The 19,437-nt window shown below is 47.0% G+C and overlaps 5 protein-coding genes across 5 annotated transcripts; 3 read left to right on the top strand and 2 right to left on the bottom strand.

Annotated features, from left to right (window-relative positions):
* Positions 1-10: 10 nt before the first annotated feature.
* F4812DRAFT_150076 (UPF0047-domain-containing protein) lies at positions 11-1,325 on the bottom strand. The gene is made up of 3 exons (XM_047929707.1): positions 605-1,325; positions 391-453; positions 11-315 (listed from the first exon to the last, which is right to left on the bottom strand). The coding sequence occupies exons 1-3, from the start codon at positions 1,130-1,132 to the stop codon at positions 220-222; spliced, it is 687 nt and encodes a 228-aa protein (XP_047786987.1). The 5' UTR covers positions 1,133-1,325; the 3' UTR covers positions 11-219.
* A 244-nt stretch (positions 1,326-1,569) lies between these two features.
* Positions 1,570-2,295, bottom strand: F4812DRAFT_462383 (uncharacterized protein; the record flags this gene model as incomplete). The annotated part of the gene is made up of 3 exons (XM_047938035.1): positions 1,570-1,632; positions 1,742-1,909; positions 2,002-2,295. 3 exons carry the CDS (start codon positions 2,293-2,295, stop codon positions 1,570-1,572), a joined length of 525 nt encoding a protein of 174 aa, XP_047786986.1.
* Positions 2,296-2,765: 470 nt separating this feature from the next.
* On the top strand, positions 2,766-3,911 carry F4812DRAFT_466911 (uncharacterized protein; the record flags this gene model as incomplete). Its single annotated transcript, XM_047938582.1, has 2 exons — positions 2,766-3,248; positions 3,331-3,911. 2 exons carry the CDS (start codon positions 2,766-2,768, stop codon positions 3,703-3,705), a joined length of 858 nt encoding a protein of 285 aa, XP_047786985.1. The 3' UTR covers positions 3,706-3,911.
* A 3,937-nt stretch (positions 3,912-7,848) lies between these two features.
* On the top strand, positions 7,849-12,252 carry F4812DRAFT_441495 (LuxS/MPP-like metallohydrolase). Its single transcript, XM_047935246.1, has 4 exons — positions 7,849-8,748; positions 8,805-9,659; positions 9,715-11,350; positions 11,409-12,252. The coding sequence occupies exons 1-4, from the start codon at positions 8,494-8,496 to the stop codon at positions 11,717-11,719; spliced, it is 3,057 nt and encodes a 1,018-aa protein (XP_047786984.1). The 5' UTR covers positions 7,849-8,493; the 3' UTR covers positions 11,720-12,252.
* Positions 12,253-13,921: 1,669 nt separating this feature from the next.
* Positions 13,922-19,071, top strand: F4812DRAFT_149964 (UCH-domain-containing protein). Its single transcript, XM_047929706.1, has 5 exons — positions 13,922-14,362; positions 14,417-15,070; positions 15,131-16,772; positions 16,828-18,026; positions 18,085-19,071. The coding sequence occupies exons 1-5, from the start codon at positions 14,104-14,106 to the stop codon at positions 18,918-18,920; spliced, it is 4,590 nt and encodes a 1,529-aa protein (XP_047786983.1). The 5' UTR covers positions 13,922-14,103; the 3' UTR covers positions 18,921-19,071.
* Positions 19,072-19,437: the final 366 nt, after the last annotated feature.

Genomic DNA, 19,437 nt, shown 5'->3' with positions numbered 1-19,437 from the left:
GCAGTATGAGGAGACAAAGCTCACGAAGGCTGTTTTCGGGTACTACATAGCTCGCCGCCTCATGTACACCTAATACTTTTTGCATTGGAACAAGGCGCGACAAAAGGGCGTACGGCGTACAAATTAGATCGCGACCTTGTATGCTAGGATCTTCCGAAAAAAGACAAAAAAATGAAATGGAAGACACAAGGTGTCTCTTGTTATTAATTCTAGCCGAATTCATGCCTTTTCGCCTTGGATAGTTGCTACCACCTTTCTCGTATGTCTCATATCTCGGAACTCCAGATACCAAATCCCTTGCCATGTCCCCGTTGCCTTGTAGAAGCTGATTAGCCAATTCGTCCTCCGGAAGTATCACATAACAGTTAGAGTAGGAACTGCACGACTTACCAGCTTGCCATCTTTTATGGGAATTGTAATGCTCGCGCCGATCAGCGCCGACTTGATATGTGCCTTTATTTTCATAGTTTTTTTTGTTAACATTTTACTGCGCCCCTCTTACTCTCTCTCTCTATTATCCCTTCTATCACACACAGACACATAGAACGACGTGCTCTCTAGACTGAATGGAACAAAGAAAGGAAAAAAAAAAAAGAAAACCTACCGGCATATCATCGCTCCCCTCAGCGCTATGCCTATATAAGTCCTCGCCCTTGGGCCCGGCCTCGGGGGCGATGCGGTCGAGCGCGTCGGACATGTCGGCGCGGACGTCGTCGTCCCAGTTCTCGTTGAGGCTCAGCGCGCAGCTCGTGTGCTGGACGAACAGGTTCAGCAGGCCGACCTTGTAGCCGCGGAGCTCGGGGAGCTCCTTGACGACGTGGTCCGTCACCAGGTAGGAGCCGCGCGAGCGCGGCGGGAGCGCGAATTGCTTCTGGAACCAGCCTGACATGGTTGGGGTTGGTGGGGTGGATGATGATGATGACGAACCCGAACCCGGACTAGGACTAGGACTAGCGGATACTGGAGAAGAGGTGGAAGAAGAAAATGGATACAGGTACGCGAGTGGGAGGGTGGATATGTAGTGGAATAGTCCCGGGAAGAAAGCTACGAGGAGCACGAGTAGGAAGAACAGGGTGAAGAAGTTGTGCGAAAAAGACGATGTGGATGCGGATGTGATGGTGGATGACGGCATAGCGACAGCCTGTTGGTTGTTACTTGCAGCTTTGGTGGGGGTGTTTTTTTTCCTTCTCCCCTGTGGATTCAAGTTCAATTGGAGATTATTAGGCTGGTTGTACCCTTTGTCTCTAATTCCGGTATGCAATATTTGTCGGATTACCTAACGTTAGGCTAGGTACCTACCTAATCCAACCAATGAATGAAGGCGCATATATAAGTCCGTTAATAAAGGGTTCAGCAAGATGAATATAATACTTTTTTGTTGTGCCTTTACCGGTGACCTCATGAAGCATCATTATAAATGCTTGGAAAGGTAGGTAGTTAGAAATAATGTGTACATAGTTTGATCGGTACTCCTTTCGACCTGAGTAGACCTGAGAATTGTATAATAGGTTAGGTAGTATCAATTCAGCGCCACCCTATGGTTATCACTCGACAGTGGAATATCTATCTTTATGCAAGAGGATACGACGTCTTCGGTAGGGATTCGAGATGTTCTCTGTGGTGTTCGTTTGCCTGGATGCATTTATTAGATATTTCCCTCATAACCAAACGCCTCTACCTGTCATTTCTCTGGGAAGGATATGCAATCTTGTTTTATATGTTATGAGAGATGGAAACTCACAAATGGAGAGCCGCAGTAGTTGCAAGTGGCAATTTCCGGCTTGTCTGTGTTGATGAAGATTCTGGGATGTCCTGCCGGGCCACCTCCGCCGTCGCACGCTACTACTCGGTCGTGAGTCCATTGGACGGGTTTCTTGTGGATGAGCTCGATAGCTGCTAACGGTTGAGGCTAATAATCACCCGTTAGCTACAGCCCATACGTAGAGTCGTAGAACAAGCGTTGTTGTCGTTGCTGTTGCTGTTGTTGCTGTGCAATCTTACTTGGAGGGAGAAATCGGTCTGTTCGAATCTTGGACCTTGCATAGCCATAGCCCTGGGCCTCTGACTCCTCGACCAGGTCTCCAATCGGTTCGGACTCTGTGGCAAGCCTCTCTCCTGGTTCTCGACGACTCCCAACGTGTCCTCCTCGCTTTTCGTTTCGGGGGTAGTCTCGCCCTTGACGGCGATCGGGTTCTTGGTGTCAAGAAGGCGGGCGGAGACCGCGAAGGTGCGTTGAGTCGCACATGCTCGCTGAGGGAGCTGTAGGGATTTCCGAAGAGCCGCTCGCGAAAACATCGTGACTTATTGGCGGTCGTCAATTGAGGCGACCGATGTGTTAGAAGTTGTAGAAATTATTGATGATTTAAGGTTGGAGAGTTATTATTAGCTGCCCGTCGGGATTTACTAGTACCTATGTACCAATGTACTCGGCCGCCTGGAGCTCGGGCCACTTCGAGAACCAGACTGCCAGGTTTGAGAGAATTCACGTACCTTAGGTAATCAGCTAAGGTCGAAGTACTTATGTATCTTTTTAACAGGAGGTACATTATACATGAACCAGTAACAAACAGTCTTGCTACTTTTTTTTTTCCCTCTTCAACCATCTCGACCCTCTTTTGCGACGCGCCCTTATTACACACCTGGTATATTTATACTTATCGGCGCTTCTTAGATTTAACGACGACGCTAAATCCATCCTACCTTTAGATCCAATTCATATAACTACCTAAAACTTGGCTCGAGAAAATTCGTAGAGTTACGACAAGATGGCGACGCCGACGCCAACCAAAAGCATGTCTTCGAGACTTCTAACTATGAAGTTCATGCAAAGAGCTGCTGCTTCGCCCTCATCCCCATCCCCCGCCGCGTCAACTCCAGACTCCCAATCCTCAAAGCGACGTAAGGTGTCGCACGACTCTGCGAAACGTGATAAAACCGAAGCGCTGGTACATATAGATCAAGCCGCGATACAAGCCGCCATTGCTGAGGGAGAGAAAAAGCGCCAGGAAGCCCTGGTACAACATGCTGCCGAGTTGGGAGATGCGCATTGGGTACTTGACGTGCCAGAAAAGACAACAAATTCTAACCGTGGAATACAAACACCTTTGAATGTAGTTCAAGTTGGCTTTGCACAGATTGATTCCCATATTGATACCCCTGATGCTGCTGGCTCTGGTGACTTTGAATCAACTGACGCCTCGGAGGTAAGAACCTCCGCGGTTAGACGGTACAATATGGATAAGAAAAAGGTGAGTTCCGATTTCCTATCCTCTTCCTATGCTGTCTACTTATATACGATTTCCCCTGTTCGTGCAACTTACCCATCTACAGGTGTCGAAGGACAGCGAGTCTGAAAGTGATGATTCTAGCTCCGGGTCAGATTCTGACGATTCTTCGGAAGATGGTAATGGGCGAGGCCGACAATCTTATGGGCAAAGGTCAGATTCACGATCGGGGTCATCTCGTCCGACCTTGAAAAATAAGAGAAGCGCCGAACAGATCAAAGCTAAGCAGTTTGCTGAGAAACGGAGAAAGAAGGAGGTCAAGTTGAATAGTGTTAAGGCATCTCCTGCCTCCGGTGGCCCATTATCAATCTCGGGAGGCGGCACTCCACAGCGACAGCCCATGAACTTCACATGTCATCGCTGCGGCAAGCCGGGGCATAAAATTGCACAGTGCAAGAATACCCCCAAGCGATCAAACTAAAAGTCCACGCATGATATCCCCTCGCAAGCATTATATAGAATGGTATGTGCTAGCCCTTCGTTTTTAGATGTGACTTCACTCTCAGGGCTAAGGCAAGTACATCGGAGGCATCGCTACCTGAGCGGTTTTGCTCTTTACTATAAAATTCCTAGTGTCAACACGTTCTCTAGACGTGGCAACTCTATCGAATCGGATAGATCTACTGAGTAGAGCAAACAAAAAGCAGGACACTTATGTGTTTGCCTCAGCTCCTTTGGCCAGGCTAGTTAATGCTTTTTATGCGTTGGCCTCTAGGATGGACTTGACACGCAAAATTAGAAGAGGTACTACATGAGGTTAATCACTATCACTTATTGCTATGGGTAAATCCACTCTCGGGAAGAGACGTGGTGTCGATACCCATGTTGTCTTGACCATATTCAGAGCCCTTCGGTCAGACCGATGAGGCAAGGTCGTCGCAAGCGAATCTATACATATTCTCGTATTGAATTATGAATTGTCTCGTGCTCATGAGATATAGGGGGCGAAGGGCTGACTGTATGAATCGTAGTGCAACCTCGATCTACGCTGTACACATCCATCGTAACACTGAATACAATGCAAGTTTCCGTACTGATCAATCTCAACTCATACCATGCTACATGTCTGTAGACTACCTAAATGCACAATCAACACTTTCAACCTCGCAGAATAGATACATCCCCGGCGGCAGCAGGTTGGCAAGCAGCATGAAACCTTTTCCCCAGATGATGGCGTCTTATGACGAGACCCAGTAAAATTGCTGCATGTTTAAACGTGTATTCGGAACACCTACTTCATTTCGCTCCAGTTCAGTTCGGTTGGCTTTTATACGACAGCATGGGACGGCGGAAGCGCGAGTTTCAGCGGGACATGCGTGATACTTGGACACGCGTCGGGGTTTATGAAAGCGTCATTGGATACGTTCTAGGGCACCAGCCATCCAAAGCCAGATGCAAGCGGGCTATATACCGGCAGATATTACATGACACCTTCATGATGATGTACAAGCACTCCACTTCCTACGTATATGCCAGAGCTGTCATGTAGTAGGAGGGCTAACAACACCGGCCCGAGACCGAAGCGAAGCATATCGAATTTTAAGCTCCTAACGGCCGCGCGGTTCGTGCGACATACGGGTCCAGACAGCGAGATTGTAGCACCTGGTACAAGTTGGTGTGCGGATTTACGGCATGAATACAATAGATACCAGCTTGTCCTCACTAGCATAGGAACGATAGACCAGCTCATTCGGATTCACGAAGAGGCAAAGAGAAATCTTAGACAACATGCACGTTTCTCCTATGTATGTTACCATAATGCAATGTAAGTGCCTAAGGCAGGTAGTCCGATTTACTGTACACGTCTGAATGAAGATATATATTATATAATATAACGACTTCTTGTTGGGCTGAAGAAGAACAAGGATCTTGAAGGGAACCAACCGGAAATATTTCAGACATACCCGGGACTTTGATTTGCGGCGATCCATGCAGAAACGTGGTAGACCGTAGAGGATACGTAGGATAAGTTTTTTTTTGTTTAAGCTTCGATTACGATCTGATCGGATGGTCCTCCTATTCGAAAACCATCTCTCTTGCTTCATGTACGCTAGGTTAGGTAGGCGTAGGTATGCGATGCAGGGTAGTAAAAACTAGTGACGCCTTCTCGTATTCTGATATCGCGTGGTAGGTAGCATCTACGCTGTTAGGGAAGAGAAGAAGAGACGAGCCTTGTCGCCGAACTTGTTGAGGTCCCACAAATGGCTTTACCCGCACCCAGGATGTTATATCAAAGCTGAAGATGATCAATAGTTTATAGCCCTAAGCGCGACTCTACCTCGACCGAGAAATGATCATCGTACCAACACATGGCTAGTCTAGATACGCATAAGTAAAGCCGTCTCCCCCTATGTAGTATTCCCCCTATTTTACATTCTACCTATTCTACAATACAGAATCAGTCTACCTTGGAATCGTTTGTTAGAACACCCCACCTACGGCTATGGGTTATGTATATTAGGAGGTAGGTTAGGTAGTCTTAACTCAACCCTTCACGATAAACCCTTTTACATGTTTAGTGGTATTAGGAGATAAGTTGGATGGAGGACTTTTGATTTGCAAGAAATAATTAATAATCGAAATGACCTTAGACTTATTGGTTGTTTGGCCCCAAGGGTTCTCAAAAGCAAGTAGTTTATCCCTCTTCTCGTCTACTATTCGCCAATTTCATCTAAGAAGATGACGCTCTTCCCGACAATTCGAGGCCTTTTTTTTATAAAAAAAAAAAAAAATCGAGATTGGTTAATCGTCGCCTATCCTTGGTAAAGATGTGGGCTAATTTCTGACTTGGTACCCAAACGGAAGCTGATACAATAGTTCGGCAAAATTGCTATATTATAACCTTTACCCCCCCTTGAAGTAGGTATGGCTCTGATGCATCCCAACTTTGACAGGTACCTAGATACCTGTAGTAGGTAGGTAGATGACTCATTTTATATCTGCATAAACCACGATACCTTCATACGTCCCACCTTTAAATTCTTGGTATCCAAATACTAGATACATGACATGTATTGTACCGCACCTTTACCTGGCAGGTAGATGTGCACGTAAGGTAAAAAGGTAAGGTGCACCCGTGCGGACAAGCCGACCCCTCGACCCTGTTCCCCCACATTCCTCCTCTCCTGGTTTCTGGCTCTTGACCTACCTACCTTAACACACTCACTTATCATCATTGCTGTTCACCATACCTACCTTTTTATTTTTATTATTATTTTTTCTTTTTTTGTATTGTACCTCTATACAAACATACATAGGGTGAGGTGTGCTTAGCTCATTTTGCCAACTATATCCGCGTTGGCTAGTTGGTCGCAACATTTTTCTTTTCTTTTATCTGATGTGTTTTTGTTTTCCTCACCCTTGATTTCTTCTTCGCCTCTATTATCTCGTACGGTACAGATATATAAAAATTTAAGCCACGGATACATACCTATTTGCCTACCTATATATCTATATTGTAATACATGCTTTCCAACATTTAGTAAGACATATATAGCTTGCTTGCTTACCTTTTAAGTAGAGTGGACGTACAATATTTGGGTATATACCTACATCCCCATCCCCATCCTATTAGATCTACATAATCTCATACCTACATACCTACCTCTTGCCTATGTAGGTATATAAAATATATACCTTAGGTATACATGTATGTTCTATGTCTTCTTCGGCTTTAGCCTTCCGGTCGCCTTCTGCATCTCAAAAATTTTCCATTTTCCCAACGCACCTCTCCTATATTATCTTAAAGCCGGATCTAATAATTATCTGGATGTCTGGGCAGTGATGAAACCTTGTCTGATTCAACAACAACAACCGCCGCGCTGCAAGGAGTACGTCACCGACCTCGGATTTTTGCAACGAACATCACTCCGTCCTTTCAGACCCAGGGGTCCGACCCCAGACCGCATTTCACTAACGCTAGGTACGTATGCGTTGGGTAGCTACAGAGCCATACCTCATCGACTAGTTTTTTAATGAGGAAGTCGTCTATTACCCACAGTGTCTTGTACTGACTTCCATCCCACCCTCCGCTCTTCTCAACACTGGGCCCTTGTCACTGGCCCGTTTTCACGTCACCTGCTCAGTTTCTGCGCAGTTGACTGCTGCAGCACATATTATCGTATCTTGCGCACATATTATTATGAAATCCTCTCAAGCACTGTTCTAATTGCGGCCCAATCGTAGGGTCTCAACTATCTCGCCATCGGCAATTCGAATATCAAGTTCAGCTCTCCTAGCTAAGATCCGAGTCCAGCTCTTAATAAGTAAGTACCTAATTAAGCATGCCAGGCCTACAACGTACATGAAGTCCCCATGAAATCACAAGCCTCCCCTCGTCGACCCATCTCTCTACTGCACCAGTTCCTTTAGAATCTATCCATCCCATGTTAATGTTCTTCAGCTCCCGCACTCCGGGTCAAGGGTAACCTTGTCGCTAAACTACGGTCTCGTTTGTATTACTATATACTCGAGTCCTGGTCACAGCACAAGAGCAAGGAGCGGGAGACTATAGTAAATGCCCGAGCTTATATATTACTTCTGGACACTAATTGATACTTAGAAGAACGCATCGCATCTCTTATCATCTCACTGTTCGGTAACCCGATTTACCCGTGGTCAACAAGCCTTCTTCGTCCAGAGAATTGTTTCACAGTCACGCTAGTTATTGCTAAGCTGTAGCATAGTTACTGACTAGGTTACAAAGTCCTTCTTAGAGTGACAATAGCCAAGCATCTCCGAAGTGAATAGAAGGTTTCCGTTGCATATCGGCAAGTGTGGCGAGTGACTAGGACTGCGGGCCGATTCGTGGCACTCCGAACGCCGTGCTACGAACCGACTTAAATAGGCAGTCGTTCTAGACGGTTGCTGAACAGGAACTTCCCGGACAGAAATCGAAGCCAATTCCTTCTACATTAAACTTCTTCCCAATCCTCTGGAAGAACCTAGTCCTTGTCTCCGTCTGCGCTAGCGTCTCCACTGGAAGGCGATTTCCACAGACACTACCCTGGCAGCCCGTCCTATCTTTCGACGTCTGGATAAAACTCGTACGCTCATCCGCCATCGGCTGAAGTCCCCCTTTCCCGCCCAGGTCTTCCGAGCTGGGTGTTTCTTAAGACCCTTACAATATTTGGCGCCTCCCCTGGACCTCGTGTCACGAGCCCACCATACTCTCCTCGCCGTTCCTAAATCCTTCGCCGTAAGCTGCACAATGTCGCAGGACACAGCTGCGTTAGGCGTCGTGATGCGGGACCACCTGCAGCCGCCAGTCGAGCGCGTTGCCGACCAGTTGGAGGTTCCTTCGCTGGACGACCGCACATATCGTGTTATACGCTTACCCAACCAGCTTGAGGCTTTACTAGTCCACGATCCCGAAACGGATAAGGCCAGTGCCGCATTAGATGTCAATGTCGGCAACTTCAGCGATGAAGATGACATGCCGGGTATGGCCCATGCCGTGGAACATGTAGGTCACGTCGGACAAGATCCAATCTAAACCCTTGCTAATAAGACGAATTCCAGCTTTTATTCATGGGTACGAAAAAGTACCCAGTAGAGAATGCGTATAACGTTTATCTCTCTTCTCACTCGGGGAGCTCGAATGCTTACACCGGAGCCACTTCGACGAATTACTTCTTCGATATTGCTGCGAAGCCGAGCAATGGCGAGGAACCCTCCGAGACGAATCTCTCTCCCCTTTATGGTGGCCTGGATAGGTTTGCTCAGTTCTTCATCGAACCGCTGTTCCTACCGTCGACGTTAGATCGTGAGCTACGTGCTGTCGACTCGGAAAATAAAAAGAACCTCCAGAGCGACCAGTGGCGTCTCCACCAACTCGAGAAGTCTCTATCTAACCCTAAGCACCCCTATCGTCATTTCTCGACAGGAAACTTCGAGGTGCTTAAGACCCTGCCAGAATCTAATGGCATAGATGTGCGACAAAAGTTCATCGATTTTCACGAAAAGCACTACTCTGCAAACAGAATGAAGCTTTGCGTCTTAGGCCGAGAACCGCTTGATGTACTTGAGAGATGGGTTGCCGAGTTATTCTCTGGCGTACCGAATAAGAATCTGCCACAGAATCGTTGGGAAACCGAAGTGCCGTTCCCTAAAGAGCTACTATCCATGCAATGCTTTGCAAAGCCAGTTATGGATTCCAGAGAGCTGAACCTCTATTTTCCGTTTTTGGACGAAGAGTACCTTTACGAAACTCAACCGAGCCGATACATTAGCCATCTGATAGGCCACGAGGGCCCTGGTAGTATAATGGCGTACCTAAAGTCGAAGGGATGGGCCAATTCACTCAGCGCTGGTGCATATCAAATATGTCCAGGCACTCCCGGTATTTTTGACTGTCAGATCCGCTTAACGAAAGAGGTAAATTATTCAAATTCATTGAAAAAAAAAATCAATTACTAATATTCTAATGTAGGGCCTGAAACATTATAAAGAGGTCGTCAAGGTGTTCTTCCAGTACGTATCACTTCTCAAGCAGACGCCGCCTCAAGAGTGGATATTCGAGGAGCAGAAGGGCATGGCGGATGTGGACTTCAAATTTAAACAAAAAACACCAGCCAGCCGCTTCACAAGCAGAATATCCGCCGTGATGCAAAAGCCATTACCTCGAGAATGGCTACTCAGCGGTCAAAGCTGCCTCCGGAAGTTCGACCCAGAAGCCATTGTTAAGGGCGTGCAACTGTTGAGACCCGACAACTTTAGAATGACCATCGTATCTCGAGACTTTCCGGGAGGTTGGGATCAGAAAGAGAAGTGGTACGGGACGGAGTATAAGGCTGAGAACATCCCTGAGGATTTTCTAGTCGAGATTACCAAGGCCTTAGAGAGTACCTCAGAAGACCGCCTTCCCGATCTACATCTTCCGCACAAAAACCAATTCATCCCGACAAAACTCGAGGTAGAGAAGAAAGAAGTTGAACGGCCAGCACTAGCGCCTCGGGTGATTCGAAATGACGAAGTTGCGAGAACCTGGTACAAGAAGGACGACACGTTCTGGGTTCCGAAGGCAAATTTGATCGTCAGCATTAAAAACCCGATCATATTTGCTTCGGCAGATAACTCTGTCAAGTCGAAGTTGTTTACGGATCTAGTACGAGATGCACTAGAAGAATACTCATACGACGCCGAACTTGCTGGATTGCAGTACAATGTGAGCCTTGATTCTCGGGGGTTGTTTGTTGATGTGTCCGGCTACAACGATAAACTGCCTGTATTATTGGAGCAAGTTCTCATTACGATGCGAGACCTTGAGGTCAAGGACGAGCGTTTCGAGATCATCAAGGAGAGGTTGACTCGTGGCTACAAGAACTGCGAGCTACAACAGCCTTTTACGCAAATCGGTGACTACGTCTCGTGGCTGACTTCGGAGCACGACTACGTAGTCGAGCAACTCGTAGCGGTGTTGCCAGAAATTACGGCCGAAGACGTAAGACAATTCTACAAGCAGATAATGTCACAGCTGCACATTGAGGCTTATGTCCACGGAAACGTATATAAGGAGGATGCGCTCAAGTTGACAGACATGATCGAAAAGATACTAAACCCCCGAGTTCTACCGAAGGAGGAGTGGCGTGTCATTCGATCATTAGAATTCCCTCCAGGGTCAAACTATGTCTTCAAGAAGACCCTCAAGGATCCCGCGAATGTCAACCACTGCATCGAGTACTACCTCCATATAGGTGATAAAGGAGATCGCATGATTCGTGCAAAGACACAACTTCTGGACCAAATCATTCACGAACCAGCTTTTGATCAACTTCGGACAAAAGAGCAACTTGGCTACATTGTCTTCAGTGGCCTTCGAAGTTCGGCTACTACGTACGGATTTCGCTTTATCATACAGAGCGAACGCACTACCGAGTATTTGGAATCTCGAATCGACTCATTTCTGGCTGCACAGACAAGCTCTCTGGAGAACATGAGCGACACGGACTTTGAGAGCCACAAGAGAAGTGTGATAATCAAGCATCTTGAGAAATTGAAGAACCTGGATCAAGAGACGGGTCGTCACTGGACGCACATAAGCACTGAGTATTATGATTTTGAGTCAGGTATGGTGTTACCCATTCAATCCTATGCGTCACCACAAACAACTAACAGTATTTGCAGCTCAGCGAGACGCAGCCCAAGTTAAGGAACTTACGAAGTCAGAGATGATAGAGTTTTACTCGACCTATATCAGCCCGACATCACCGACACGTGCAAAATTGGTCGTACAGCTTATTGCTCAGGGTGTCAGTCCCAAAGTGAAGGAAGTTGAGGAGTCGACCAACGGAGACATAACCACATCTTTGTCGAATGGCACGGAGCCGGTCTTGATACAAAGTGTCCGGGACTTCAAAGCAGGGTTGTCGGCGACAGCAGGAGCTCGTCCGGTTAGGGATATTAGCGACTTTGAGGAGATAGACTCCAAGCTTTGAAACCAAAGTTTTACGAGGAAGCGTTTGGTAGAAATTAAAACGCGGAGTGCTATACCCATCTGTTCTGCATAGCACATTTTTAAAAAGCGTATTTGGTTCTGGGCAAGAAAGACTTATAGCACGGTTAGGTTAGGTACATTTCGAAATGAAGTGATGGTGTAAGTGAGATATAGATGATGCGTTTTCTTAGACCTTCTCTAGAAGTCCAAGTTAGGTACCTCTTTAGGTAGTCTAGCGGGGACAGTCTTATTTTATTATTGGTCGTTGGTTAAGTCAGCGTGCTGCCGGATCCAAAAAAAGAAGAAAAAAAAAAAAGAAAAGAAAACTCGAGACTTGTGTACAATTAGAGGTAGACGCAGAAAAATTAGAGACAATTAGGTAGCTGCTCGGATAGAGGAGATGGGAATCTTTATAGGTAATACAAAACCTTTAAGGTACCTACATGATAGATGACCTATTTTAAAAGTATCTAGGTTAGGAGGTACCTGAGGTAGGTATCCATAGAAAATGGAAATATCTGATGTGAAAACCGAGTGCTTACCTCTAATTGCAGACCTTGAAATGGTGGTTCATGTAAGTCACAGAGGACGGGTATGTACTTGTGAAGCTGTATGTAGCCACCTGCAGCCCCGTAGACGAGAAATAGGGTTATCTAGGTCCAAACTTACTTACTCGTACCTTAGGATCAGCGTTCTTACCTTATAGAATTACTAATGACTAACGCAGTTACTCAGTACCTAGGTACTTAAGGTCGTTCGTTACCTACTGTAATTTGTGGTATGCAAGACTGGTAACAATAACTTGCATGTATTTTTTGTGTCACACATTACCCTTTCCCCCTCTATGCGGTTCTACATAACATCATACATCTATACATGTATACATCATTCATCCAACGCTGCGCTCCACACTCGCCCTGGTTTCTTCATTTATTCCGATTTTGGTGTCAGGTAGGCAGGTACATAACTACTTGGAACCGAACAGCACAGCAAAATTCAGCCCAGCATTAGGTACACTGTTTTATTTTTATTTTTATGTGACAAGGTGAATCTCAAGCCCGGGTTCAACAGAGTTTGCCAATCAGAACTAGTGGCAGGTCTTGGACTTGTTGTGTTGTGCTTCAGAACTGTGCCCTCCAGCTGTGAGTAAGTACCTAACCCGCTGATAAAGTACCTGCTTTTAGGAGCCCTAGGCAGCTAGCAGCGGTACAAGTTCAATACCGCACAACGCTGCTGCCTTCCACCATTGGGGGGACATTTTTCTTGAGGCGAACCCCCAATATTTTTATTTTATTTTTATCTATTATTTTTTTTTTATAAAAAAAAGTACATATTTTGATGTGCATCAGCAGAGGCGCCTACTGACAAAAATTGACCGCTGCACATTTCAGCACAGCAACGCAACATAATTTGCGTGCATCAATCCGAGGCAAAGGAATTCCACCTTTCTTTTTTTTTTTTTTTTTTTTTTTTTTTTTCTTCTTTTACTTTTTCCTTCTTCCCATAAGAAGTAGGAGATTCCGGTGGTTGACTTATTTGGTCTTAATCAGACTTAAACCCCAAATTCACTTTAAACAGTACAGACAAAATCCAGTACCTTTCAAAATTCAATGTCTTGAGGATTTGTCTTGAGGACTTTGTACATGGTAACTCTTTTCTTGACAAGAGGTACCTACCTAGGTACCTAACTATTGGACATCCATTTTACCTTGTCAAAGAAAAAGAGAGAAAAAAAAATTACCTACGTTACGGTCTTATTGTCTGATCGGAAACTCAGGTTTTCCTTTATTTTACAGGTGCACGGCCAACCAATGAACACACACCCTCCCGCGTCAAACGAACAATCATTTAGTGTCTTGTGTAAGATTCCTTCTACACATTTATACGACCTCTTGCTCATAAGCGCAACCTTTCCCCCCTCCATATTACCGCTGATTCCTCCAGAGCTGCTCAAGGCAGCTCGCCGCCAAGACGTCTTCCTCAAAGAAACGGAAGATTACAAACCACCAATTTATTACTAAAGACGACAGCTTAGAAGGTATCAATCCCTCGGACACACCTTTACCATCCTGTGAAATAGACGCCGATCCGAGTTATTCATTCACCTCCTCCTTCGACAACTTAAACGCCGACTCACGCCGTGCCAACTCTCTCCCGCCGGCTTCAAGTCTCCCCCCTCGGCTACAAACCAATACTAGCTCCCTTGGCTACGCCGAATACACCCCATCCGCCGCAAGCTCTCCCTCCGGTGCCTGCGCTGCGCTAACCATCGACAGCGATTGTGGTCTCGACAACGCAGCCCCCGAATTTGCCTCCGCCTCTTCTTACCTATATTCTGGAAGGGGCAGCTCACCATTTACCAAAACTACCTATCACCGTGCCGTCATGGGCGGTGCTGCTGAATTTCCAGACAGAGCTTCTTCCCCGCTAAAACGACGCGCTTCCAGCATGGAACCTGATATTGCAGACCAAGATGCAGCTGAAGATGTCGACATGATTGCTGCACCGCCGTCCAACGTACAAGAAGCACCCAAACCCGAACAACCTAACGGTCACATTGCAACCAATGCAGGTCCCGCAGTGAATGGCCATGATGCTGATGCAACGGCCGAGGAAGCAGTTCAGCCAATGGATATATCACCAAGTAGGTCCATCATACGCAGAGTTAAGCGACACAAGCTAATTTCACAAAATCAAGCACGGCAACCACCGGAATCCATAGAGGCACACGTAAAGGCCATCAGAGCATTTGTGGAAGAGCAGAATACACGCCCACTCACAGAAGGCCAGGAGTGTTTTTTGGTCTCAAAATCATGGCTGGCTAACGTACCGGATGATTTATCACCAAAACACACCATCGAAGATTGGGCCTCAATACCACCAGTGGACAATACGGACATCATTTTAGAGGTTATAGATGACCCATGTGTTGGAAGCGGTGTGGATGATGTTCTGAAGAAAAAGTTTGTGCGGTTGAAGCCAGGTTACGATTCCGAGCAGTTTGAGCCTTTTCCAAGAGATGCCTGGGATCTACTTATGATATGGCCCGGATTGAAGGAGGGCCAAATACCTATCCTCCGTTTGGCACACGCTACAACAGATGATGGCAAAAATGTCATGTGGGAGTGGCATCCGCCCGTACTTACCATGTATCGACTTTGGTCTGCCATCAGCGAGTTGCCGATCGATGCAGCTATGAAGGCTACAAATCCACCGCCTGCGAGACTTGTGCGAAGTCGCTCAACAAAGTTTCAGACTTTCCTAAAACAGGCGAAAAGAGTTACTGGAATAGACTTGTCACAGAGAGTTCGAGCTTGGAGCGTTTTACAGCCACCTGTTGGCCAGACATCAGGTAATGCAGCATCCACTCCTTCTACACCCAAGTATGACATGAAATCTAACACCTCCCAAGCATGGAACCATCTTCTCTTGGACGTCGAATCTTTTCTAGCTCTTGAGAGAGGCCAGGAAAGAGATATCATCGAGATGGGCGATCGGACAGACCAGCAAAACCCTAAATCCAGTAAAACGCTAGGTCATTTCAGCATCTCGCAGGACCAGGCCATTGTCTTGGACCCTCACGAAAGCGGTACCAACTGGACCTCGACCTTAACATCTTCTCAGGCACGGACATCGCTACCGTCTAGAAACAGCTCTACCACCAATCTAACTGTACAGAACCGAAATGCTAAAAGCGGGCGGACTAGCCCAGTATCCCAGGGATATTTTACGCGGGGTAGAACAAAGTCTGGTAGAACCCCTGGCTGCGTAGGGCTAGCAAACCTGGGCAACACCTGTTATATGAATGCCGCCCTTCAGTGCGTTAGAAGTGTCGAGGAGTTAACCAAGTATTTCCTTTCGGGAGAGTGGGAATTGGAGCTCAATAAAGAGAACGTCCTCTCTCATAATGGCGACGTGGCCGCTGCCTATGCTCACTTGCTGAAAGAGATCTATAAGGACTCCACACCAGGCTCCGTGTCGCCCCGCCAGTTCAAAACTACGATAGGCCGATATTCTACGGGATTTTCGGGTTATGGTCAGCAAGACTCACAAGAGTTTCTTGGATTTTTACTGGATGGGTTACAAGAAGATCTTAGCCGAATTAAGAAGAAGCCTTATATCGAAAAACCGGACTCGACGGACGAAATGGTCAACGACCCGGCCGCTATCCGAGAGATGGCGGATAAAGTATGGGACATTACCAAGAAACGTGACGACTCTGTCATAGGCGACCTCTTCACTGGCTTGTACAAATCGACTCTGGTTTGCCCAGAATGTCGGAAGGTCAGCATCACATTCGACCCATTCAACAATCTAACATTGCCTCTTCCCGTAGAGAATAAGTGGAATCACACTGTCAAATTCTTTCCCCTAAATGATCGGCCGGTCGATATTAGGGTTGAGCTTGACAAGCACGCCAGCATCAAATCTCTGAAGGAGTTCTTGTCTCTTAAAACCGGCGTGCCAGCTGAGCGTTTGTTTGGCGCGGAAGAGTGGAAAGGCAAGTTTTATAAATACTACTCTGACGTTACCGTTGCTTCGGAAGAGATTGGACAAAATGACAATCCTTGGTTTTTCGAGCTGGAGGCGAAGCCTACGAACTACGGTCCCAAACCACAAAAACAGCAAAAGTACGGGGTAGCAGTTAGATCTTTGGTTGACGAGGAAGAGCACGATGCCTCGGTTTCATGGAATGACGAGCAGGCTGAAAAACTGCTTGTTCCCGTCTTCCATCGCCGCCCAGTAGTTTCAAAGAGCAGTTTCCAACATAACAAATGGACTCAAGGCTGTGCTCCTTTTTTCATTACTGTTACGCCCGAAGAGGCCAAGAGCGAGGACGCCATCCGCCGGAAGATCCTAGAAAAGATAGTGACATTAACAAAAAGCCCTACCTTTGCACGTGGGGAGGATTCGGAAGGTTCTGATAATACCGACCTTGAGATTATAGCAGGGTCCGACGCTGGTTCCTCAAATGAAGGTAGAGTCGTTGCCAAATCCGTTAAAGGCGAAGATGACATGGTTGACGTACAGATGAAAGATGGCGAGGTTCGAAGGTATGTCAAAACATTTCTTTGGTAAGACTAATAAGCAGTATTAACTCGTTTTCAGCAGCACATCGGGGAAGCAATTCTGCCACAAGAGACCGGCTTGGACGGCACCGGGGTCGTTCCTCCCTTCCCATCTCCAGAATCTGTTTGAAATATGCATCTATTCGGAATCGGGAGCATCGTTACCGACTGGGATGAATAACATCAGTGATGACAAATCATATCCAAGACTCTCGGTCAGGATTCCGCCTGAGTCTTCTTCGGAAGACCAGGGCGACAACGTAACCAATGGTACGGCCTCTAATGAGGAATCTAGCTCGGATGAAGCGCCCCGGCAGAGCATCGAGCAGCCTTTCACGCGCATGCAAGACGAAAGTGATGACGACAATCTCGGCCCAGTCATCAAGGTGCGTACCAACCAATTCCTCCTCAGCAACCTGAAGTCGCACGCTGCAAAGATGCGTTGTCTCAATCCAACACTGACGAATAACCAGCCAAACCATCACCGCGCCAAGCAGAATGGACGGGCTAAGGGCAAAAATAAGCAGCAGAAGCACAATAAGACGACCAAGATTTACGGCAAGGGCGGCAAGAAGAAGTTACGACAACAACAACAACAACAGCGCCAGTCAAAGGAGAAGCAGCACCACATGGAACTGGAAGAAACGTTCAACGTAGGCGAGCCTAGTCCCGATGGAGGTCCCTTGATTCGTTTAAGAGAAGCTCTTATTATCGACTGGTATGAGGATGCTTATGATGCCGTCTTTACCGATAGCAGTGCGTCAAGCAGTGTCAACTCGCTTGCAACGTGGCTTGCCTGCGAGACTCTTCCCGATCCTGAGCTAGACAAAGTACAGGCGACTCGAACTAGGCGTCGCAAGAACGGTATCACTCTTGAGGCATGTCTTGACGAGTTCGAGCGGGAAGAAATCCTTTCCGAGCAGGATATGTGGTATTGTCCTCGCTGCAAAGAGCACAGGCGTGCTAGCAAGAAATTTGACCTGTGGAAGACCCCCGACATTCTTGTCATCCATCTTAAGAGATTTAGCTCTAGTGGCTTTAGACGAGACAAGCTAGAGGTTCTGGTAGACTTCCCTCTTGAGAATCTGGACATAACTTCTCGAGTTCTTCAGAAGGAAGACGGAAAACAAGAAGTTTATGACCTGATTGGAGTTGACTGCCACTGGGGTGGCCTGGGTGGCGGTCATTACACTGCCCATGCAAAAAACTTTGTGGACGGTCAATGGTACACGTATAATGGTATGTATTGCCTAACTGATTTCTACCGTGCTATTGCTAACTACTTCAGATTCGTCAGTATCTCGAGCGTCTCCAGACAGGATTGTGGACTCATCGGCGTATCTATTGTTCTATCGCCGACGGTCGGAGGCCGCTCTGGGCGGTCCTCGCTTCCAACAAATAGTAGATAGATTCCGAGACGATGGATCTGATGGTGAAGTCCCCGAGTCGGGGGAAGGTCGGCGTCTCGGCGAAGGCTTCTCCCAGAATGGGTCGTCGAGCGCGTTACAAGAAGCAGGAGCTACTCGCCTGGTCGCAAGCACTGGTGGTAAATCGACAAACGGCTTTGCTTTGAACGGCGCGGGGGATAAATGGGGCGTTAAGACTATTAATGACATCCTTGAGCACTCCTCTGAAGATCTCCAACGAAGCATCGAAGACGATGAAGGCATCGATCTAACCGAAGACACGGCACAGCCAACGGGCTTTCAACCGCTTACAAATGGCAATTCTTGGAGCTTTGACAACCTTTTACCCAACGATATAGCAGATATTGATAACCCACCCTCGGAGAGCCCCTTCGACTCCGGTGCTGCCTCGGACGCGGCGCAACATGATTCATCCGGTGATGAACGTGTGCTTAGTCCTCGTGAAATGGATTTCGAACCGGACCAGGGGCCAAATTACCCAGGCATGTCGCATTATGAGTTGTCGCCGCCTGAGACAAATGTACCCTCGTACAGTGAAATCCCGCCTCCCGATTATCGAGGGGAGATAACTCAGGACGACATAAACCAGATTTGGGATCAAAAGAACGCAGTCCACACAGTTGCACCCGAAGGTGAGAATGATACGCGCTCCGAAGAGGCAGCGGAAATTCACATCGGGGAAGACGATAAGATCAAATTCACCTAGTTAGACGTTTCCAACTATTGGGTTTCAGATGGGGGGCACCATACCAATGAAACAGGAGTCTACTAGGCGAAGGTCTTCGCCCTGCCCTATCAGTAGGGAAAGGGCAAATATCGACGCCCGGTGTATATTATCCAGTGGGCTGCTAGCAGCTCGTTGGCAGTTCACGCAAGGCATGGCAGAATATGCGCTTACGCAGTCACGATATGATATGAACCATTTGAGACACAGAACCTGTCGTGGTTTCCGTTATAGGAAACCATCAATCAGCATCTATACAATAGAATTCCGCGCACTCATTAGGTATGGCCAGCATGCGTTACGAAGATTTACGGAATCGGGGACTTTCAATCTCACGGGAAAGGCGAAAGAAAGGGGGAAGAGACATTTTCCTGTCAAAAATGGTTCTTTTTTTCGTCAGGAAAGAGAGAGAAACAGAGAAAGAAAGAGAGAGAGACGGAGGGAGAGAGAGAGTAGGTTAATCAGCTCTTGAGGGTCAAAAAGAAAAATAGCATAGTAT

Source organism: Daldinia caldariorum, assembly GCF_022478825.1.
Source record: "Daldinia caldariorum strain CBS 122874 unplaced genomic scaffold F4812scaffold_18, whole genome shotgun sequence".
NCBI lineage: Eukaryota > Fungi > Ascomycota > Sordariomycetes > Xylariales > Hypoxylaceae > Daldinia > Daldinia caldariorum.
Note: the sequence above shows the minus strand (reverse complement) of the source record. Positions and strands in the feature narration are given on the sequence as shown.